The sequence below is a fragment of the Passer domesticus genome, chromosome 3, assembly GCF_036417665.1.
Source record: "Passer domesticus isolate bPasDom1 chromosome 3, bPasDom1.hap1, whole genome shotgun sequence".
Classification (NCBI taxonomy): domain Eukaryota; kingdom Metazoa; phylum Chordata; class Aves; order Passeriformes; family Passeridae; genus Passer; species Passer domesticus.
This window is the reverse complement of record NC_087476.1, coordinates 90,773,915-90,798,877: the sequence shown is the minus strand read 5'-3', so window position 1 is coordinate 90,798,877 and position 24,963 is coordinate 90,773,915. Positions and strand designations below refer to the sequence as shown.

At 41.0% G+C, this 24,963-nt stretch overlaps 1 protein-coding gene across 4 annotated transcripts in view; it reads right to left on the bottom strand.

Moving 5' to 3' along the window:
* KCNH1 (potassium voltage-gated channel subfamily H member 1) overlaps nt 1-24,963 on the bottom strand; it is a 175,195-nt gene that overhangs the window by 18,266 nt on the left and 131,966 nt on the right. The window contains exon 11 of one of the 4 annotated variants that reach the window (XM_064414327.1): nt 15,923-16,029. The exons of the other annotated variants lie outside the window; for them this stretch is intronic. Coding sequence (XP_064270397.1) covers nt 15,991-16,029 — 39 coding nt within the window. The 3' untranslated portion in view covers nt 15,923-15,990. Of the gene's footprint in view, nt 1-15,922; nt 16,030-24,963 lie in introns of those variants that run through there. 4 annotated transcript variants of the gene reach the window in all.

Here is a 24,963-nt window from a genome sequence, read left to right as displayed (position 1 = left end):
GCAGACACTTCAGCAGTTAAGTACATGTAGAAATAATACCAGACTCCACAAAGAGAGTGTTTCAGTATAGTGAAAACAGTCATTTAATGGAAAATGCTATTTTGAGATCCAAAAAAGACAGTGTTATCCAAAATAATGTTAGTCATGGACCTAAACTCAAGAAAAGACAACAGCAGATATGGCCTGTGCATCCCTCTGAATCTGAATAAACAATGCTTAGATCAGTCTGTTATGTGTGCACACCTGACAAAGACACAGCTGGACAATCTAATAGAGAACTCAGAGAAAATCCATGCTGAAGAATCTCTTCCTGACATTGTTTTCAACTAAGTGGTTACAATTCTCAGAAACACAAAGCAGTCATCATTATATAACCAGCACCAGCAACTGAAAGCTGGATTTTGGCAACAGCTTCATCATCCCACAGAAATGAAAAGTGTTCTTAATTTTTCACATAATGACTAATCATAATCCTAATCAAATGAACTGCTTTTAAGACCATCTCTCTTACTGCATAATAACCCCATTTCTCATGGGAACTCATTCAGCAGTTTGAATTTGCCCCCTAACTTCTGTGCACCCACTTCCCTGTGCAATCACAACTCACGAGCAGGAGGATCCGAGCCATTGTTGTGTTGTTCTAGTCACAGACTATCCTGGGGCTGGGAAGGACTAACAGATTTTAGAGAAATCAGAGCTTTGTCAAAGATACATCTCATCTTCCACCCCTGCTGTCCTCTCAAATGCTCCTGAACTCTCCCAGCCTGCATCTTCATCACCAGTCTGCCCACAGCACAGATTTATATCAGGCTTTATCTGGCTCTGTGCTACTGATCACACAGGAGCCTCGCTGCAGAGATTTTGGCACCAGCTTCATAAAAAGAAGCTACAGTGCTTTCAGACTTCCAGCAGGTTTTTCAAAAGTCAACAGGACAAAAACATTTCATCTTGAGATGAAACAGCACAATTCCTACAACTCCTGGCATGGGGACTCCATGTTGACCCTGCTGAAGCAAGCCTATGGCACATGCACACACCTGGGTTACTTCGCACAATGCAGGTTTGCATGCTTTTAATTTATCCATTTCCCAACACTTGGAACTACTATTATACACCAAGTAACATCTAGAGAAACTTTAAATATGTGACTTCCAACACTCCCTTCATAATTTTTATCTAACACTGCACTTTCTGGCAAATACTTGACTGCAAAGGCACAGAAGGGGCAAAGAGATGGTGCACTCATTACACCAGCACACTGGCAAATCTGCTTCACATTCAGATGGAAACCATTTGGCTCAGAAGCATCATTGCATAGTAAATCAGCTGTAATTTCCATTATTCTCATTGTGCTGTAGGGGCATCCAGCCCAAAACGCCTGTTTGGCTGAAGTGGATGGAACCACCAGGCAACTGCTGGATCCAGCTTTTGTTCTTCAGTGACAGAAGGCTCTAGAAAATGCTGTCAAGGAGGGCATGGCAATGCTGGCAGTGACCATTTAATCTCCCTAAACTCCAAAACCTGCTCACTTATAACTTGGATCTGATGCCAGCTCTCAGGACAAGAGTCCTCCTGGCAGGATGCCAGTACTGGAGCATCTCTTGACATGCTGCATGCTTTTATTATGTGGAAAAGCTGTCCTCCAGCTCAGTGGTGAGTAATGGGCTGCCCCACTGTGCTCCTCGCCTGAGTGCCTGTCCCCACCCTCAGTAGAGAACTCACAACCACAAGCAGAGGGTGACACATCAACATGTAGAGTAAGTCTGGTGTCCTCACTGCATTGGGGAGGGGGAGCCAAAATGCTCAAGGGCTCTCCTTGCCTCCAAAGAGTGTCTGAGAACAGTAAATACACTGCCTTTGCACTCTCAAAGCCAGGTCTTGCACCAAAGAAGGTCAAGAATTAAAATATTTGCCAGCAGCTTTCTTCTCTCTTTCTCTGCTCCCCAAAGCTCAGAAGCAGAACAGGCAAGGCACAAAAATATTTTTCCAGGGCACAAAGTTGAACGCACAAGGTCCCTCTCTCATGCACAGACAGTAGGGAGTGCTGGAGATCACCAATTTCACCTGCAGCCCATCTATCTCTAATGCTCCACCAGGCCTGAACCTTCTTAGAAGAGTTTGGGGAAAAGAAAAAAAAAGTTTTCAAAAATAAAATAAGTAAAATAAATGTATTTGACCGCTCAAATCCCAGAAGGCTCTTGGGAAGATTTGTCAGAAACGTCCTGTGCTGTTGAACATGGGCACTGGGAGGAGCAGGAGCTGTCTGCCCGGGCGTGGTGACAGGGTGGGGGGAGGTCTGCAGGCAGAGGTGCAGACTTTGGCAGCACATGGGCTCAGCTGCTAACAGGCATTCCCGTGCACACAGAGGCAATAACTTCCCCAGCAGCCCCAAGCTATGAAGTATGGTTCAATCATGATGTTGGGCTAAATGAAAACACCCTTTGAACAAGTGGTGCTCAGGAATCTTTTCAATTTTAGGTGCAAATTCACTCCCCCCCCCTCCCCCCCAAATAATCTGTCTAACCCAGCTACAAAAAGCCCATCCAGCTGCTATTAGATATTTTTCTAACAGGAGAGTTTATGAGATCTGGATTTTGAAACAGATTTTGTCTTTAATATTACTTTTACTTAGCATTTGCTGTTTCATATATGACTTCTTAGGAAATGTGGTTTATTAATAAAGAAGATTATTTCTAGAACATTAGTTTACATTAAACCAGCTAAAATTCAAACCAGCATGCTCAGAATACTATAAATTGAAAAGCTGTTGCTTCAATAAGTCATGCAATTTTTAGCATTTATCTTAAACATGACTATGTATCTTCACCTGTTCTGCAATCCAGCTGCCTTCAGCACACTCTGAAACTCAGTTTGCTAAAAATAAGTCTCAACAGCATCTTCTGGTTTTTCTTGATTTCCTTTTTTTTTAATACACATTTTAATAGCATCTGCATCCAACCTTACAATCTTGCTCAGGTGCAGGAGTGATTAAAAAAAGATCCTTTAAACTTTGTTATTAGAACTTCTCCACTGTGAGAGGCCCAGGTTTGCTGCTGAAGGGTGCAGAGCTGCCTGTGAACAGCTGGCTGCCTGCTGCTGCTCTAATGTGCAGGCCCAGAAGGACTCAGCAGAAGCACAGGATGCTGCTGCCATCACTCCCTGTTAGCTGAGTCAAATTACTTCACAGGACATATTGTAACTAATCAGCACACAAACCTCATCTTTGCCCAGCTCAAGAGAAGGGGATTCCCCAGAGAGAAGAAGTTTTTCTGTCTTAATAGATGTTTGGCATATCATATTGCATTTGATTATCTTCTTAAATACATCATTTGCTGGATACATCTACTATATCAGAGCTTCAAAGAAGCAGTCATCAGTCAGATGAGACAATTCAGATAAAGAGGAGAATACTTTTAGCCTGTACCTTGGGGGCAGGGAGAATTTAAGCTCATTTCTGCATCACATCCAGCTCTGAAAACACTTGGTCCTTGTGCCTGCATTGGTTATTGAAGCTGCACCTTGCCAAATGATCTCCAGCACTGGTGCTAAAGCCGTGAGTCACTCTCAATTGCCCAAGATTTTCCAAGGCACTTACACGCTTCAATACAACATTCTGTTCTTGCTCTCAGAGAGGCTCCTTCACATTCAAACCTGTTCAAGGACAAACCTACAGCTAGCAACTACCGACAGCAAAGCAGTGCTGAGACACCCCAAAATTTGTTGTTGCTGTTGGCTTTGTGGTTGGTTCTATTTTTCACAGAGTCAGAAGCTGAGCACTACCCCGTTAGTGCCGCATCCAGGACTGGGCTGGGCTGCCAGCCCCGAACGGGAGGCAGGGCGAGGAGGCAGTGCAGGGGCTCTGCTGCCAGGTTCCTGCAGCAATTCACTGACCAATCACCACAGCTCAGATGTGAATCTCTACTCAACCCCGGTGAAGTGGGAGTATGAGGGCAAGGTTGTTCAGTATGATGGCAAGAGTACCTCAGGAGACACAAAGAAGCCTCCTGAATGCATTTTGATGGCAGTGGGGACACCTGCCAAAGAGATGAAATCAAACTCCAAACAGACCACATTATCCTTTCTCTACACACAGACCATTAATTCTCCAAGCTGTAGTCTGGCATGATGATGCCATCTCTATTTTATGGAAAGGGAACAAAAGACAGAAGAAAATAAATTATTTCTTAAAGGCTGCCAGAGATGGTTTTTTGCAGATCAGAGATGTAGACTGGTATCTCCCAAGTCTCACATTCATACACTACACAAAGGTTGTTCTTTCTCTTGTAGGCTTGGACTAAGTGATCAGAAGCTTTTTATGATACCAGGCACTTATTGATACCAGGCACTGCCGAGGTCCTGCAGGACCTAAGTGCTGCACAGTGTCTACAGACTGAGGCACTGACAGGGTGATCCAGCTACGCCTCGCTGGGCTTGTAGATAGCCACACACACAGGAGGCAAACTCAGAAGGCTTCTGGCTAACCAAAATGCCTCCAAACACAGCCACAATTCACAGACCAGACACCCAAGTGGAATACTGACTGGCCTATGTTCTCACTTTGACTGCAGGAATAAATCAGGCAACAAATTTGCAAATGCATCACACACTGCATTGAGATGTGTTTTGCATATAAGGGACTGGGATACTTCAGACACCCTGTGGCTGATGGCAGCATCTCATCTATTTTTGGTTTTTGTTAATTTGCCGTGTCCAAAGGCATGAGGGTCAGGAGTCAGGACAGAGCTGTGCTTACTACTGGGAAGGTCAAGCACTCCCAGGCAGTGCAGGATGCAATGGGAAAATTCATCATCTCTGATGAGGCCATTGCTCCACTGAGCTCTTTTAAACTCTGATGGTTTTAAAAGGAGACCCAAATGCCTGAACAGGTGAGGGTGGTAATTCTACTTTCTCCTTTATGTTCTCAAAACTGAGATAGGGTCTGCACTCTGCTGTATGTCTTCCCTCTTCCCACATTTCACTGCCAGATTGAGCCCTAAATTTTGTGTCTAACTATAGCTGATGGCACCCTCTTAGCACTGGCAATTTTAGGCAACAAGCAGACGTCACTGCGCCTTCTAACACATTGGTGGACACAGCTTTAAAGCATCATGACTTTGTTGAAAACTTCTCCAGTTTGTATTAGTATTACAAAACCAAGCAAGTAGAATAGAGACAAAGTTCAAAGTGTTTAACAGATAAATTCTGCTTCACAACACCCAGGAAATACATATCACAAACAAAAGGTTCAGAAAATCAAAGCCTGGCTTCAGCTGAGGAACCATCCATACCATTTCATTTCCTGGCCATTTTCTATCAATTCTGTAAATATCTGGCAGTCAAAATGCCTCTTGCACACTGTCATCTATAGGAAATGGTCCCAGAATCAACACAAAAATAACTGTCAGAAGAAAAATTAAAAAAAAGGAAAAAAAAAAACCCCCACAAATAATTCAACTACAGTGAGTGTCCAATTTTTACAGGAGTTTTCATGCTGAGATGAATCACTATACTTAAACCCCTCCACAGGACAATTACAGCATACCTCTTAATTTTTTAGGTCTTCTCTCCCTATCTAAAAAGGTCCTTTTAAAAAAATTAGATCTAGATTCAAGTCCAGTTATTGTGTCTAGGTCACTAAAGATGTTTGGATGTACTCCAGAAGCTCCAGCAGTCACTGTCCTCCTCACAGAATACTCCAAGAAAAGAGCATTCCAAAGTTCCCACTGATGTAATGACAGTGAGGAGGAAGACAGAAGGTGTATGAGAAGCCCTTCATTCCAACTGGAAAATTAAGCACTGTCAAAAAAGCAACTTTCCTGCACACATAAGAATCAGTAAAAAACCCCAGTAAAATCCATACTTAGGATTTGATCTAAAATTTATAAGCAACAACAGCGAATTTCACCTTTTTTGCAGGTTTTGTTTTGGGTTTGGTTTTTTGATTTTTTTTTTTTTACTACCAATCTAGGCTGTGGAATAAGCTTTAGTCTCTCATACACCTTTTGTCTGGGATTCTTAAGAAGATTCAACTTTGTAACAGCTTCTGATGCAAGGAAAACACTGCTTTTGCTGCCTGACTGGAGAGTAAAGAGAGTGAATAATCAGCCTAGGCTTTAAACTAGATGTCTGCAGTAGAATGAAAAGCAATCCGTTTTCCCAGCAATACAGCATGTTCTTTGTAAGAACAAATGTTCAAAGGAGTCATATATGCTTGCAGAACAGTTACAGATAGTGCATTGAATTACCAGTGCAGTAAATAAATTAACTTGTGTAACACAACAGGAATAAGAGGTCCCTACTTTTAGTTCATTGTGATGGGCTGCTTTCAGGCTAAAAGAAAGATATGGTGGTAAATTATCAAACTGTTACCATCTTAATAGAAAAGTTAGTTTATCCAGTTTGATTTAAAAGCTTAAACAGCTAAATTCTCAATGGAGCTGAACACCCTCAACCTCCCCATTTCTCAGTGGCTACACAGTGCTCATCACTGACCTGAAGCAGCTTCTCAGCCTCTGAAAGCCCCCCAGGCATCCCTCCCTCACACACACATGGAGGCAGGCTCAGAAACTGCGCTGGGGGAGGCTCAGGCAGACCTGCAGTGCCAAGACACCTCAAGCTCTGCTTGCCTCTGCCAACCCTCCTGTCTGCCTGAGGTTTCTTCTGAAAGCCCAGCCCTCTAGCCCAGGGGCTCCTGTGTTGAGGGGCAGTGCTGAGTTCACCTGGTGCTATTTTTCACAGGGCTTTGCATGACCTGTCTATCAGCCAGCAGCATCCAAACCCTGCCCAGCCAACAGAGCCATTTCCCCACAGATCCTGGCGTTGCAGTAGCTTTATCCTTTCCAAAGATTAATGAATTCCCCTTTGCAGTGCCCTGTGACATTTTACTACCCATTTACCCACAGAAGAAAGATTGCATGTCTGCTCCTAGTATGTACTCATGCTTTATAATTAAGCCAGATTGTTTCTGTAATATCAATACATGCAGTTCAGTTCATCCTTTAACTGAAATCAATATGGATCAAAACAGGTTATAACTTCCCTACAAAAAAAAAAAAATTGTTTGAGACAGTGTGTGAACAGCTGTATGGATTTTGTTGAGCCTGAAGGATGGCTTTGTTAAAAGCATGGAAACTTGCACATTTTCAAGCCGTCGGAAAAGGATGGAAATGTCATCAGCTAGTGTCAGTGCAAGTGCGCCTCTCAGGAATGCCAGAAACTAAGTAGGATTGGGGAAATGATTAAAGCATACTGCAATGCAACCCTCAGACACACACCCCAGACCATATTCCGTTATATATATATATATATATTTATTTATAAGAATTTAGGGAGAAACCACTGAACTATACCACGATCTGTCTTCTTATAAGATAGGTCTATGTCTTTTTTCTAGGCTGCTCTTTTTTCTAGGCTGCTCCAGATAAGAGGAAGAAACAGTAGTGGGAAGCAAGGGATTTCCTGAGAATAATAGTGCTATTTTCAAGAAATCTTAAAACCATCCAAAAGAAGTAAAACTGTAAGTGCATTGACCTTTTTTTCTTTTTTTTCTTTTCTGTTTTTTTTTTTTTTTTTTGGTAATGAGAACCAGCCATTGGAAATAAAATAATCTAAAAAACATTCTCCAAAAGCCTTTGCATGCTAGACCAGTAGAAATTTTCCTTAAGTCTAAGGAAAACTGAGACAGAGCACAGCTATTACTCAAGAAAATGTGGCTTCCGCAAAGTCTGCTTTACCCGTTTGCTACATTTACATTGAAGAATGTTAAAAGCCCTGTGCAACGGAACAGAAACATAAGAGGCATGAGTCAGCAACAGGACAGGATCATCTTTCTTTTGATTTAAAAGAGCTTGAAGAAACTCTGAAACACAGAAGCATTCAGATGCAAGCAATTTGAGGCAGATTGTAATTTTTTCAATCTATACAGTGGGGACTGACCGGACAGAATTAATGGGCATTTTGCAAAAGCCCTGCAGTCACAGTAAAATGATTCATGCTACATTGTTCTTATACAGCATAAGTGTATGGAAATCTGTATATCATATTTAAATGCTACACTATATTCACATTGTATGCAAGATTTCATGGGATCAGAGCAAGAAAGCTTTCCCACACTGAAAAAACATCATTTGTGTTTTATTTTGATACAATTGATACAAAGCAAAGAATAGTCTGACATGCCCATACTGTGTAGTGCCACCCTCCCCCTGGAAAGAAGGAATTACCAGCTTTCCAATGGGTATCTGCTGTAACTCTGCACTATGGAGATGAGACACCTAATGGGGATTTCATTCAATGAGGTGGCTAATGGGGGTTTCATTCAAAATAGGCACCACTGAGCTCCAGTAAGGAACTACTTTTACTGCAGATGACAGGGTAATGGAAGAATATCCTGGACAAATAATTTTTTACGAGGAAACTTTCAGTTAATCACATAATGGAAAAACTGTACTCAGCTCATTTCAGATGGTACAAAAAGGCCAGATTTCTGAGACTGGCCACACAGAACCACAGGTTTCCTCAGTCTCCAGACTAGTTCCATCCCCAGTGGCATTCACAAAATCATACAATCATAGAATAGTTTGTGTTGGAAGTGGCCTTTAAAGGTCGTCTAGTCTGAGCCTCCTACAATGAGCAGGGAAATCTTCAACTATTTCAGGGTGCTTAGAGACCTATCCAATCTTACCTTGAATTTTTCCAGGGATGGGGTATATGCCATCTCTCTGGGAAACTTGTGCTAGTGCCTCACCACCCTCATTGTCAAAAAATTTCTTCCTTATATCTAGTCTGAATCTACTTATTTTAGTTTGAAACTATTAACACATGTCCTGTTGCTACAGGCCCTACTAAAAAATCTGTCCCCATCTTATAAACTCCTATTTATATTCTCCTCTTATTTTTAGGGAAACATAGTGGGGACATATCTGTGAAGAATCACAACATGATTGTGATGCTCCTAAAAGGAGCAAATTAATTTCCTAAAATTACAAGGTAGACATGGAACAGAAGCCAAGCTTCTTAAGCCGGAGTGAAATTAAATGTCTGACAAAATGGCTGCAGTGAGGCACCTAGTCCTCAACATATCAAGATGGCAACTTGATTGTTTAGTGCATTAGAGTTGCATTTTCAGAAGTCAATTTAATCCCTTACAGACGTCATTGCTTTGTTTTGGTTTTCCTGCTAGACTGAAATCAGTTACCTCATATATTTTTAATTATTTTGTCCAAAACAGAACTTATTCTCCACTGGTTCAATCATTCTTTACAATGAAAATTTTAGAGGAGGCCATTTTGCTCTGGCTTCACTTCTTTTATTCTATGGGAAGGATGAGTATGCTGAAAAGGGGCTTGTGAACCTGGTGTCAGCAGAGCAGGGTCTCCTCTGGTGACAGTGCTGTGACAGAAGCTACAGGCTCCCCTCCTGCATGGCCACTTGCATTAAGAAAGCCACTCTGGGCTCGAAACTGTAAAGGACACAGCGCTGCTCCAGGGGTACAAGGCCTGGGACGTGACATGGTAGGCCTGCTGCCATGACACAGACAGGACAATAGGTTTGCTAAATTTCACTATGGGCCTTTCCTGCCTTTGAAATGGCCAATTTAGGAGGGGGCAAGCCCCCTTCAGAGGTGGAAGTTTAGCAGAGCTTCACTGGAGCTACTGGAATTGTCTAAAGATGAGAGCAGATACCCAACAACTGAAACCCCTGCTTTCAGTAGTAAGAATAAAACAAAAGAATAGAACAAAAATCTATACATGGGGGGAAAAAAGAAAAAAAAAGAGCAATTTTGGAATATATTCCACCCTTATCTCACGTCACAGCTTGGCACCATCATATTTCTCCTACCAATTTCTCTAAAAGAAGTTTCACAATATTTTTGTGGCCGCAAATAAAAATGTTACAAAATATCTTTAAAGCTTTAGTTGAAGTCACTTCCACAGGAAGCTGGAATCAAGAGTGCTGCAAGCAGCTGTAGTTAGAGCCATGCTGGAATTCTTAGGACACCTGAGACACAGCACTCACAGGATTAAGTTCCCTGCAAGTCACCAGCACATCTGTTGAAGTGCTACATACCTTCAGAGCTTTTAAAGGAGAAAAAAAAGGTTTTGTGACAAATTAAAAGATTAAAAATTTCAAGTACCTGAAGCATCTTACAGTGATGTTCAAAAGTTGCTTCCATGCAGTTATTATTCTGCCTTTACTCACTGACCCACATAATTTCCTTACTGTGCTGGATTTTAAAGCCAATGAGAGCACAGTCTTTGCACATATTTTGCTCAGTCTGAATCTTCAAATGTCCCTATCTTACCATTCAAAATAAGTTAAAAAGTCCAGCTGAACAGCAGTGCACAAATGAGTGATTATGCTACCTATTGAATTAATCTTTAATTTATCTTTCCCATCTAAGGGATGCTTTAAAGCATCAGTCTAGGCTCAGACCTGCAGTGCCAACCTGCTACAAATTCAATACACTATGGTTCAGTGCAAGTATGCAGCCCAAGCCTGCATTTTTGAGAGATGTAATTCTAGGGAGTGAGAAGTAGTCAGGAACTCACCTAACCCACTACCATTCTGTCCTGCCTTTAAAATCCTAAAAAGCTGGTGTGGAAAGCAAGTGTGTGCACATGAGTGCTGCTCTGAGTCTCTCTTCCCATCCTAGAAAGGAGCTCTTTTGGGGTTTTCTGGTCCAAAGTATAGATGCAGATGTTCAAAATTGGATGGGTTTCCTTGGAGTTTTTAAAAGTGCAGACATGGAGGGGTTTCATTTAGTTTTGTTTTTTTTTTATTTTTCGTTGGGCTTTAGTATCTCTGGAAATCAGGTCCAAAATCAAAATACAGCACTTATGGGCTTATGGGTTCAGAATCCAAAAGATCATATTAAAACACTTCTCACAGATACACATTGGGTTTCCTATGAAGTAGATAAAATCTTATTCCACTACTGTTCTGGTGACTCATGAGAATACAATGCCAATTTTCTTTATTTCAATGCTTTGGCATTTAAGCAGGTAAAAGGTACTGCTCAGGCTCAATAAACTGGGAAATACAGGCCTTATTGCTCACCCTTATGAGAGGGGCAGAAAGGGTACAGCTTTTAAACTTTTTTATAACTGCATTTGTTCAATTGCTGCTGGAAAAAATCCTCCCGTGCTTAAATTAGCAGATGTTTTTTGCATTACTTGTCCTCAATTCACACATAAGATACAAGAAATGCCACTGAAAAAAAAACAAACCACCACCAACAAAAACAAAACCAGCTAGGACAGAGCAAAGTGAGGGGCCATCACAATTGAAACAACAAGATTATGCCTTGCCTGTGTGACCCTTGTGTAAAAATACTTCATTTGTTTCTCCACGATGCTACCCCATAAAAAGGTCAGATCTACTGTATTACCAACCTATAAATAATTCAGGGTTATAAAGCTTCTTATCTGATGTTGAAAATGCAGAGGGCACACAATAGTGCTTTTTGAACAAAGTCTTCATAAACCTTGTGATCAGAGAATATTAAACTGCCCACCCCGAAGAGCAAGGCGCTGCTCCCTCAGCCTGCAGGAGAGCAGGTCCCTGAAGATCCAGTGCAAAGCAGCTCAGCCAGCCCAGCTCCTGCTCACAGCCTGAGTGCACAGCCTAGCCTGGGCTCCAGAGACAGGGACAAACCTTGGATTTGCACGGGGGATCTCTCACCCCAGACTTCTGCCAACACAAAAGAAGAGCCCATGTTCTCCACAATGAGTTTTCGTCTAAATGCTTGGGAGAGGAAGATTCACTTTCTACCATCACAGTCCAGACACAGGTATTATCAGAAGCCAGGCTAATATTAACTCCATATGTCCATACTCCAAACCCACACACTGCTGCACCTGAAACATGAATAGATTCTGCTGACAGCTCTGATGCCACTATCCGTACATTGCAATTATCATGTAATGTTGCCACTTGCTTTCATTAGTTCCCTTCATAGAGAAATTTTAAAGAGTAGCATCAGAATTTTTGTTTTCACAACTATTCCAAATATTTCAGCAAATGGTTTTTCATTTTGTCGAAGTAGACCCGATGTTAAACATTAGTCATTTTAGAATATTTGTCATATTCTGAAAATTGCTAACAAGAATTAAATCCTTTTTCTTTTTTTACATGTATAAAACAAGGAATGAAGGAGATGGTTTGAAAATTACTGGACTTCACTAGCTAAAACAAAACTAACTGTTCTTCTTTCTTGATGATGCTTTAAAATATTTGCAATAAAGCAAAAATATACCCTTAATCTGTTTGAACCATTTTTCCTCTGTATATATTTTCCCACTGTTTTTATGGATTAAAAAAATATATCGAGATGAAACATCTGTTTGACCTTAAAGCATACAATCTGTCCATTGTCTCTTATGGAAAACAGAAATTATATTGATTTTCCAGGTTTTTTTCCTTCTCTGCAATGAGAAATGGAAAATTACTTCAGCATGCTTAGACCTTAGCCTAGACAGGAGGGCCCAGCTGGCAGTTCTGTAGGCCACATTGATTCTTCAGGATTTTTTCTACCTGTGCATATTTCCTTTCCCCAGAAGAGACTGGGAACAGCAGCAGGGGATGACTGCTCAGCACTGACAGGTGACTGTGTCTGCTCCTACACCCCAGACTACAGCCACACATCCACTTTGGTGGCAGGAGTGGGGTTATGATGCACGTGAGAGGCAGCGCAGCACCAAAGAACACGTCGGTGGGAATATGGGGAGATGGAGGGGCAGCACAATCCACCTCTACCAACTCACAGGCATGGACCTGCAGTACTATTATCTGAATATGCCACTGTCATGACTGACTGGTTAAATAGCTGCTGTGTGCTCTACAGGCATACAAAAAGAAAAAGCCTTGGTTTAAAAGAAGGTGTGCTGTCCTGTGCTATAGAGCTACCATACAGAGACAGCCTGAACTGAATTGCCTCCTCACATCTTTGTGCACATGTGTAGAGAAATTAACTACCTGCCCACCTGACCAGGGCAAAACATGAGGGAGCCAGTCCCTGCCTCCTACTCTGATGAACCAGCCACCTAACACAACAGGGAAAATCTCCACTGGTCAGGTCAAGTAACAAACACAATGCTGCTCCTGGAGGCTGCAAATTACAATTTTCTTGGAACAAAGTGGAGAGGTGATAATTTTTTCTGGACAGAAAATCCTTTCTAAGGTGCTGTGAGGAGCAGCACAGCTACATACTGCAATTTATAGAAAGATGATGAACTGTGACCAAAGCCCATACTCTCCAGGTTAAATCACTGCTTCTACGGGACTGAATTCTACCAAAGACCTACTGCAATCAATCACATTCTCATAAAGTTGCAACCCCAGAACATACAGCAGCACAGCAGCATCTCAAATGGGAAGAGGAAATGGAAAAAAGTCTACATGCAGCTATTGTCATGACTTTCATTTTCTCAGTATTGTGCTTCCTTTTCACTTGTTTATCTTGTTCCAAAATTCTTATTTCTCATACAAAACAGGAAAGTGGGTCCCAAATGCATTATATAAGTGCTTCAATAATATAGTCTTAAAAATTTAAAGTGAGTGCTTACAATGTTGTTTTCATTTTATTTTGGTGAGAGAAATAATTAATATTAATGCAGGGAGCACAGTATCATTTTACATTCATTTTGTTAGCTGTTAAATTGCTGCACATTCCCCACTCACTCTTATTACTCATCGCTGTTTTCCTGCTCCCGTGGTAGCTGTAGGAGTGAACTCTTGGCTGCTGCCTGTCCGTAGCACGTAGCTGTCTCTCAGTCAGCTTCAGAGCGTTTGCAATCATGCTCTGATAAATCTGCCATGGTAGGAACAGGATTTGGACTTATGTTACTTTGGCAGGATCAGAACTAAGCCTTGAATCCTCGCATATGTTACACACACACAAAATGCCTTCAGTGCTTCCAGAGTAGCACCTCAGCTTTGCACTGTTTCTTGTAAAGACTATTAGGCAATTCCATGGGCAGGAGTCCTGTGTTGTGTGAGTCACAGAGAGGGATGGACATGGAGTTCAAATGAGTGGGACAAAGGAGTCCCACCGTGGTGCCACGGCAGAGCCAGGGACAGCGTGTCTGCCCAGGGAAAGCACAGCAAGGGATGCTGAGCTCGAGGCACCCTGCCAACAGCCTGACCTCTCTCCTTGGCTGCTGCCAGGCACCAGAGACTGGCTAAAGCAAAGGTGATTGCAATGCCCAGCGAGCAGCTAAAAAGACCTGACTCCTGTGAAAAGCTCTGGGGGTGGCAGCGGTGGCCACAGCACAGACTGGGTCCTGGCTGCACGAAGGCCTGAGGCTTTGCAGGAGGCTTTCTCCTCACACCCCTGTGCTGAACGCCTCCTCTGGCAGCCCTGGCCAAGCCTCCTTCCAGCTACACGGGAGAGGAGCACAAAGGGACACATCCTGCATCAAACCCCTTGTGTGCACATACCCATAACCCATGATTTGGGGAACAGAAGAGCTTCCTATGCTCACCATAGCCCACATGTTAATCAGTTTTGCCTTAGAGAGCCAATAACCTCACTTATCCAGCTGCAAAGACATGGCCCCTTCCACACACTACAGAAATGGCATGACAGCAAACAGTATGTTCTTGAGATCCCACAGCACAGGACAAAATTTGCCTTGAGGACTTCTGTCCAAGTTTCCTGTCATCAGTCTCCAAAGACAACTGCGGCTTCATGTCAGCGCAGACAACTGTGACCCCCAGGTGGGGCAGAACTGCAATTACAACGTGGAATCACAAGTTACTGGCTGTTCCTACAGGTATCTCTTACTCCACAAAAGCAGAGTTAGACAGAGATAAATTATCACAGCAATATATAAAATGGGAAAGCTGATTTTGTGCAAAACACAGAGCAACAGAAAGATGTAATGGGCACATCTACTGCTTTGTTTTCAAAGAAAATCTAATTTTTTGACAAAGTACTTCAAAAAACAAAGGTAAATCCTCTGTCTCCTCTAATCAAATGCAGATGCAACTACAGAATGATCAATGACACCAATGAATATAAAATCTGGAGCAGTTAACTGCTTAGCTGAGTGGACAGCCCACTTGAATATTTGGGAATCACACTCTTTTTTCAAACCTAGCTGGTAACAGGCACATAGGCACACAGCAAGATACTGGAGAGAGACTTTTCTTGGCCTTAAATGTCTGTCTAAGCTACTCAGTTAATAATTTTGTAGTGACTTGTGAAACTTAAGATATCTGAACAGTTACATTTTACTGCAACAATGCAGTACAGGGAATTTACTGTTTCCTCACTGAAAGGAAAAGTATGATTAAAGCATTTTCAAAATAAAAATTGAATAAACAGATGGAAGTAGTCATTGTAACCACTACTTAACATGTAGCCTTAATTTGTCTTAATCTTATGAAAAGAGAGGGAATGCTCTTAGATGGCACATCCCAGACACACAGCTAGCTTGGGGGCACATGCTCTCCCATAGGGAGTGCCTGACCTCTGTTTTCTCTATTAAACCCTAAAACTGCCATGCAACTAAACCAGATATAAGCAACAAATGCCTGATGATCCACTTGCAGTTACACTTTGCATATTAAAGGAATTATTAAAGAAAAATAAAGTTGGAAAAGGGGCAGTTTTAGTGTAGGGCAAATGAAACTTTTAAGGTTTCCTTTCCCCCTCAAAGAAGCTATTTCTGGCTTTGCTTTAAAACTGGCTGAAAGATGTCAGACATGCAAATTTCCTCCCCCAGCATCAGCTCCAAGAAGAGCAGAGCTGCAGCAGAAAGAGGAGCAGAGACCAAAGCTGAGCATCTGCTGCGTTAAGTGGGAGTTCTGCAGCCTCCACAGCTCTCTTCACTCCTTCCAAGCCCCTCTGCCCTGCACCACCCACCTCTCCTGTGAGCCACTGCTGTAAAACATGGGCTCTCATCCTTTATTTCTCTTTCCAGTCCTGCAGCAGCTTTCTTGGAGCAGAGTCCACTCCTCTGCTGGAAGGTGTACTGCTCTTCTGAATCAGGAGCACCCATCTCCCACATGGTTGTCAGGAAAAGCCTGAAATATTCCAGGTATTCTTCTCAGTAAGAAAACTCTGAGCAGTTGGCTATAACTGCTACAAAATAAACTGCTACTGGATTGGGCAAACATTTTGGGAAACCTCAAAGGGTCAGCAGAAAAAGGCCAAGCAGAAAAGAGAAGTTCAGCTCAATCTCATTTGTAAAGCCCTGGGCTGAGTATTGCTGTATTTGCTGTGTTCTTTTGGGACCTGTGTGTGTGAAAGGATAAGTCTGTGACATATACATACTTTTTTTCCAGAAAGCACCTTTTCAGGAAAGATGCTCACTGAGCTCCAAGTTAAGGAACTGTGAACTTCCATCACCATCCCAAACAACATTCATTAAAATGTTTGTGTGGTTTGTCACGTCAGCCACCAGCTGAACATCCCCTCCCACCTTGTCAGAAAGCAGGAAAGCCTCATTCTGCTTCTGAGGAAAGCAGCATCAACATTTGAATTCAACAACAGCAAACCATACTCATTCCTGGAGAACAGCAGAGGCAAATCTCATGTGACACTTGTGTAAGCATGCAACATCTATCTAACCATGAGGCAACACACTTCCTTCAGTGTGTCCCCTCACAAAAAACATGTCCCTGCTTTCTAGCAAACCATTCTGCAGGCTCTGGTGAGATGTTTCCCAGCTTTCCCACAGAACATGCAAGCTTTTTTTTCAGCTCAGTGGCAGGGCTTTAGAGCATGAAAAGGCTTTAGACACTGCTTTTGTACAACACAAAGGACCATCAGTGTCCTTCTCCACATGCTGGCTTCTCAAATATATGTTACAGAGATGATCTCAACAAATAAGGACTGCTGTACTTTGCTTCAAAAAAAGGAATGAAAAATTCTTATGAAAATTTGTTTATGATTCTCACAGGAGGCATTTTCAGAACCATTGCACTAGTATGGTACAGCTGCCCACAGTGAGCTTGCATCAGAAGGGCGACACAACAGGAAAGAGGATGTTAGTGGAAAAAACCCACAGTAGATAACCTTCTGCAACCAGCAATATCCATTTGTATGGGAAATTGTAGCCATGTCTTTAGTGCAGACCTCAAGGAAGACAAGAACTAGCCTGGCTAGAGAAAATTGAGTACCTCCATCTGCAAGGTCTAGAGGAAACATCCACTGACACAGACCTCAGCACAGAGTCAGTACCTGCCACTGAGATTTCATTCAAATAATTTGATAAATGACTGTATATACATCACTTCAGTTGCATTAGTCAAACTGACAGCCCTTACTTATAAAATATAAATAGGATAGATAACAACAGGATTAGCTCAGTTTCATCCAACTCAGCACTGTTAATATCTTTTCATAAAAATGCACTCAGGAGTCTGCCTTGCAATCATCCAGGCATAACTTTGTTATCATGAACTAATTATTATAGACAGTTTGCAATGGCTACACATTTCTGTCTCTAGTAAACAGATTAAATCACTGAAAGACGTCTACAGCAATAATCATGCAAGACTGTGATGGTGAAAACTCCATTTGCTAATCTTTTTCCTTAATGTTTGAATATCACAAGCAACTGATTCACTGGCTGTAGGACTACCAGTGAACGCTCTAGGAATGTCATAGGGGAAAATGCTGACATCTTTTGCGGAAGAATGGGAGAAATATAGCCTGAATTTTGCAACTTTTACCTCACCACGATCAAACAGTATCTCAGTGCTACAAGGCACACCAAGTTAAAGAAAGTTCATTGTCTACCACAACACACACGATCAAAACCCACAAATATCAGCTGACATACAGGACAAAAGAGAGTGGACAGCCCACAGTAATGCAGCAATAGCATTGCCAGTGACCTATCTACCAATGTGACATGATGTAAAAGAAAAACCTCATCTCACTGATGGTTAATTTTCTACCTGGGCCTCACCACTCCCCTATAAATCCTTTCCTGGAATTTAATGGAGTTGATAACCGCCCAAGAGGCAGAAAGCAGGCACACCATCCATACAAACCTTTTCCAAAGCAATTCTTTGCTTCTGGTGTTTTGGCAGCTCCAACTGAGTGACAATAAATCACAGCTGTTGGCTGAGTCAAGTGTTGCTTTAAATGCCATTGTCTGTAAAAACTCATACCAATTTACTGGTGCTATGCTCTGATGAATGGAAGACAGCAGTGTTGAAATCCATTTTAGAGTGACACCTTTACTGTCAGTATTTTGTAAACAATGCAAAGGCTGATCTGGGTGTCAAAGAGGATCATGTAAATATTTTGTTACAGCATTCATTTATGGCATTTAATAGATAAGTAAGTAAATTATATGAATGTATATACATAGAAATTGCATTTAAAGGTCTTGGTTGATTTTGTTCAATTCCTTTGTTCTTTGAAGTAAAATTCAGTCTTGTAGAAACCTCAAAGTATTGTGAGTATATAATTGGAAATGGTTATTTTCCACCTTTTGCTTTATCTCCCACTGAAACTTTTTCTCCTGGTGACAAAATAAACTTGGTGCAAAGTTCCAGACATTAGTGACACATATTTGCAGAGCCTGAATTATAGATTTTTCCAATATTCAAAAAGAAAAAAGCACAATGAACAGCTTTTTACCTTGGCATTAACCTGAGCCTTGAAACCAGACTAGCTCAATAATCCAAGAGTTTCCTAGAGCCACTTTTATGAAGTGAACACAAAAATGAACGCAACTGAGTATAATGCAACTTGGTTTTATCACTCAATTGTCTAGAAATTACCAGGTACATTCACACTACTGTTGGAAAACCATTATCATTAACAACCATATCGATTCCCACTTACAAAGAAGTCTTTGAAAAAGATAATTGCCCAGTCTGACTAGACAATTCCCTTTTAACCACACACAGAAATATGTGGCGTTGCAAATCCCCTACACAAGAGTGAGTTCTCTTCCTTTGGTGTGAGTGAAGATGCAGTAAAGAAGCACTCTGTCCTTTTGTGATCTGTGGTATTATTCACTGCTTTCTCCTTCACTGCCCTCCCAAGGGCACTTAACATAGACTTAGAAGAAGGTATGTGGCATTTCTGTCTGCTCAAGCCTTGTGCCAACAAACTACATCAGGGGTCTCTATCTTAAACTGACAACCAACTAATGGCTCTTGCTTTGGGATGTACACTTCCCCTAAAAAAGGGGCTGTTGGTATTGTTCTGCAGGTCCTTTAAAAGAGGAGACTGTGATGGCTGAGGTGCTTTGCTGAAGGGAACACTTTGTGTCACTTAGGGGTCCTGCTCAGATTTCATCAAAAGCTTGGAACAAATGGTATGGTTCTGCCAAGAGTCTGGCAGTGTGGTGGAGCAGACATCCAGAGAGGAGTGTAGCTGGCCAGGGGTGCTGAGCACCCACACAAAAAGGCAGAATCTGTTGCTAATTCTGATCTCATTGCTGGTCTTGTGCCTACTGCCTGTTCCTCAGATCAGTCTGTTCTGAACCACTCGAGGGAGGAAGAACAGCTATCAGGCCAACACTTGACCCCACCTACACAAAATCAGCAGACAGTATATGTTCTTCCCAAAGCAAGTTTTAAAGAAATTAGAGATCTCCCTGTGACTATCTCTTTCCTGGAAATAAAACTTCTGAGCTACAAATGTAAAAGCATAGACCAGTAACAGTATCACCATCTTCAACAAGGATAATTTGCCAGCAAATCCTAGACCCTAATTTGAGAAGCAAATAACATATTTAAATTACACTGCAGGTTCAACAGTTCATAACAGATTTCTCTCAATTTCTATGAGAAAAAGCATTTCTCTTAGATCTTTTATAATGCTTATTTGCCTTTTAACTAGTTTTCCTGCAGGCATATACTATAAAGCCATAAAAGTGGATTTTTATACTGCTGTATCTTAAAAGTTGTGCGTCTGCAGCTACCTTAATGTTATTCTTTCTTGAAGTCAGCACCACCAAATTTATCCTTTCATCATTTTTAAACCTCATATAGCTGATACAACTGCCTGAAGATCCAAACACATTTATTTCCAATGCATCTACATTTAAACCATTTATTTTGCTTGACTGCTGACAGTCCTACACAGTAATAGAAAACATTTTTGATTAGCTGAAATAAAGCACCCTTCTAGCAAATGAAGACTTGATGAGGGTGTCATTTTCTATCATTGACTGAATTTGTTGAAGTTCTCAATATTTAAAGTTGTTTAGACTGGTGGTTCATTTGGGCTGAAATGTTATTATTTTTACCTATGTGTACTGCAGTTTATAAATTATTTTGATCCTGAATGGAACATCTAGAATGAGATAACAGAAATATTTCAGTTGTTGTAGATTCAAAGGCTTACAGTGTCTGCTTCTGTGTGCAGTATGGAGCCAGAAAGATCTTACCCAGTAGAGTTTCTGGGATTACATTTTCTGCTATTTTAAATCAAGATTTTGGCTTCTGCTTTTCCTGTGTATAACATTTCCTAGTCATCCTCTTATCCATTAGAGCCATTCAAAACTTACAGTTATTGCCCACACCCACACAGGTGATGACCTGTGTTGATCCTCTCTGGTGATGTGACACATTCTTCTGTTCTTCTTTTTTCCAGGCTAAACATCCCCAGCTCCCTCAAGTGCTCCTCACAGGATTTAGTCTCCAGACCCTTCACCAGCTTTCCTAAAGACTACACAGAGAATCAGCAAAAATCTAAAAAACGGATTGCCTATATAATTCTATAAAGGTTCCTTTTCTGTTCAGAAATGCAATTTCAGCTAAATACACCCTACATATGTTGGGCCTTACCCTCTTGTAACAACTCAGCACTGAGATCTGCATTGTCATCAGCCTCTGCTGCATCCTTTATGCTTCTTCCTTATTGTGCACTGGAACAGAATGTCCAGAGAGGCTGGGGAGTCTCCCCCAATGGGGATACTCAGGAATCTTCTGGATGTATTTGCATGTAATGTGCTCTAGGCTGACACTGCTTGTGACCCTGCTGGTCAAAAAAAAAAAAAAAAGCAAAACAGGAATGCACTTCTCCCCTTCCCTCAGAGGAAAAGGAACATTTCAAACACAAAGCAGCAGAGAACTTCCAAATCCCCCTGAAAAGCTCATGGCTTCTCCCTAGTTCTGTTCATCTTTTATACTGTCCCTGACAAATACCATCAGTGAGTCCAAAGAAGAGGGATCACAAGCTTGGTGGGCTGCTGGTGCATGGTCCTCAACTGAGGTTCCTTGACAGTGGCCCACCTCAGGGACCAATGGAAAGAGAAATTACATTTATGAATATGCTGTATTTCAGTTTCCCTTGGCATTTAATTACCCACAGTCATCTTTGCTCCATCCTGAATGCTATTCTAAATATCAGCTCCTCGTTGCATTGAATGCCTCTGCATTCCCAGCACTAGCAAGCTACTGCACTGAAAATACAGGTTCTGTCAGCTGAATGGAAACAAAGAGCAGATTTGGAGTGCAAGGATGGAGGAGGGAACAGGGAGAAGTGTTCCCTAGCAAACAGTTCTGTGCTTTTCTATCTATAACATGACAGCCATGCTTTGGGGAGCACTAACAAGATCACTGCTAAAAATGGATTAAGAACAACATCACTCTTCTTTGCTGGGTCGTGCATTAAATACACTAGATAGAAGCAAATTACTTCTGTAATTAATGGAGAGCTAAATCACAAAACTACTTTTTATCATCTCTTCATCAGGAATACTTCTGCATTGACAAAACATTAAAGCATACACTCAAAGTTAGCAAACACTGCCACTTCTAATGAATGTTGTGCTAAGACTGATTTTTAGCAGGGCATAATCACCAAGATAAAGACACTTACTGGAAGCCACAGTATAAAGCTGAAATTCCTTTAACATTGACTTTTCCAGTCATGGATAAGTGACAAAGAATCATTTAGACTTTTTAATGTCTGCTTTCTTAAAGTCTGAACTGCAGTAATTTTGTTCTCTGGAACGTATTTGAACCCCAATGCAATAAAGCCACGTTTAAAATTTACTAGCAACACAACTTTTCCACAGAATCATAAAATCATGGAATGGTTGGGGTTGGAAGGGACCTTTAAGATCATCCAGTTCCAACCCCCATGCCATGGACAGGGACACCTTTGACCAGACCAGGTTGCTCCAAGCCCCATCCAACCTGTCTTTGTCCCATGGATGGGACATCCACAACTTCTCTGGGCAGCCTGTGCCAGTGCCTCACCATCCTCACAGCAAAGATTTTTTTCTTAACATCTAATCCAAACCTATTAACTCTTCTTTCTCAAGAGGAGATAGAACAAGTTCCCACTTTGCAATACTACAGCCTCAGCAACAAAGCTTATTTTTACTAAGCTGTTATTTTTTACTGTTTGAAATCCATTACTACCACCATTTTAAACCAAGACACCCTATTTTTGCATTTTAATATGCTGCTTTAAAGAATTTATTAGGTTATTATCAAATAAGAATCTAGCCCGGGCTACAGAATAGACTTGAAAAGCAAAATGGCACAGACTCAAAACATAGTAATTTAACTTTCTATTCTGTAAGAGAACGATTTCCCTTATTTAATTGTCTTAAATGAAAAGACACACACAGAAAAATCCCTTAGCTTATTCTCTTGTGGTAAGGAATCACATTAGAGGTAGATACAGGGTTTCCCTCTCACTCTATTTTCAGTGTCCAGGCCAGCCAGTCTATTGGCAAGAGGCAGATTTAGCACAGGAGGTGATTCCAGTGACTCACAGACACCTCGCTATTGTATAATCATGCAGAAGAAGATGCAGAGGCTTCTGCACAAATTGCTTATTTGTGGAAGCAATTTCAAATAAGAGCAGAAAAAGAAAGTTGGTAGATACATTTATGCAATTATTCAGGGGTGGTGGATGCAAAAACACAGGCAGGACATTTGCTGCATAAGTCGCTTGACTTGGTGTCTCAAGACTGACAAAACCAAGGAATGAGACGTAAACAGAAGAAAGCAACTCTGAAATAAACACTAAAAGTGGAGGGACTATAGACAGACATCTCAAGCCAAAGACTGTTGCACAAGTGTGTGTGTAAACGTCTGTACACTCAGACCTGTCTGTGTAATAACAGCAAGATTTGAGAGGACAAAGGAAGGGGGAGTGAAGAAGGGAAATGCCAGGCATAGCTTTTGGTCCCTTCTGGCTCTGCCAGCACCTCTGGCTGGGAAATACTGTGAAACACAGAACTGACTCAGCAGGTTTCAGACTTTGCACCTCCAGCATAAATACCCTCACACAGGCATGATCCCAAGTGCCCATGTGATTCCTCCAGTAACATGGAACAAACAGAGCTGTAAAACAATTCTTGCCAGCAGGACAGGGAACACAGGCTTGGAAGGCAATGACACCTCCTCCAAGTCCAACTGTGTGCTGTCACAGACAACTGCAACCTCTTCATTGGCTTCTCAAGTTCTGTCTTTGGCCTAATTTGACTTTTACTCATATTTAAAAGCCAGTTTCAATGGTTTCTATAATAAGAAACCTGATTTTTGAATTCCATCTAAATTTATTCATGATCAATGTAGATCTATTTGGCATAAGCCTCACTCTTTTTTTAGTAAGTAGTGGTCATCAAGTCTCATTTTATTTCCTCTTAGAATCCACCACTATAATATTTTATATCAAAAGTAAGACTATTCTCTGCTTTCAAATTAAAGAAAACATATTGTCAGAAAAGTATTTGACCACCAACTCTAAGAGTTGGAAGAACAGTATGTCTTACGAGTTCAGCACATGAAAAACAATGATTAATGACAGATGCCATATTGACCTTGTTGCAGCCCATGGAGCATTCGTTGTGGCCAGGAAAATGTTTTCAAAAAGCCAAATTTGGCAGCAAAGGCAGCCTTCCAGCTGGCTGGGAGGTTGCTCTGTACCTGCTAAGAAACAGCACCCGGTTTCCTATTAGTTGGAAATTCTCCACAGCTTCTCTAGGTAGCTGTTGATGTTTTTTTTTTGCTTTTGTACTATTCTTATTTATTAATTCCAAAAGAAGAATCATATTACTAAAACCAGCTTGTCACAATATGTTTGTTATTCAAGTAAATACAGTAGGTGGAATTAAAAAAAAAAGTTTAGGGCCTTTTACTGAATAGCAATATATCAGTAAAGTGGAATTTCCAATTAGTGCTGTAATCACATGCCTACAAAGCTTAACTGCACATACATAAATATATATATATATTTACATACACAAAATATATAAAACATACTCCTTCTATATGAGTTCATGCTTACATGTCTAGAACACAACAACAAAATATATTTCTGTGAAAAATTTCTCATATCCAAAATCTTTAAAGAAAGCCCTTTTTGTTGTGACCACATTATTTTTCCTGTCCTTTATTTTAAAATGAAGTAGCTATTTTTAAAATATCAAAGCAAACAAATATATTTTTCACCATATTAGTGCTTTTCTTAAAACCTAATTTAAATAAAAATAAAATTGATTATTTAAAATATATTGCTTATATTCAAAGGATCAATATAAGACCTTGAAAAGTAATGCTAAGATGGGTATAAAATAACCTTGATGTTTTTCTTCTTCAAAACTGGGAGGAGACTATGTTATCAACACTAGTATTGCTTATCATGCAAGTAGGTTTGGAATTCACAAGATTAGGAACCAAAAATACCCTCTTTTTAGGTTTTGTATTACACATTTCCAAGTATTTATAACTGTGGGATTCCTAAATGTATGAGTTGTGTTCCTTGCATAGATGCTCGTATCCAGGAATTGTGCCATCAGAGGAAAAAAACACCAAATGCAGTCTTCTCATGAAATTACAGGAGCTGGCAAGCACTGCGACTCTTGCTATTTTATTGTGAATCTTAAAATATAAAGCGGGGGGTTTTGCAACAGCCTAGTTCTCAGAACCAAATGGTGCCTGCAAATGAAAATACTTCCAATAAGCAAAAAGCATGAACTTGCTGTTGGTCTGTAACAGGAGGCTGGCTGGCACTCCATAGCGTTA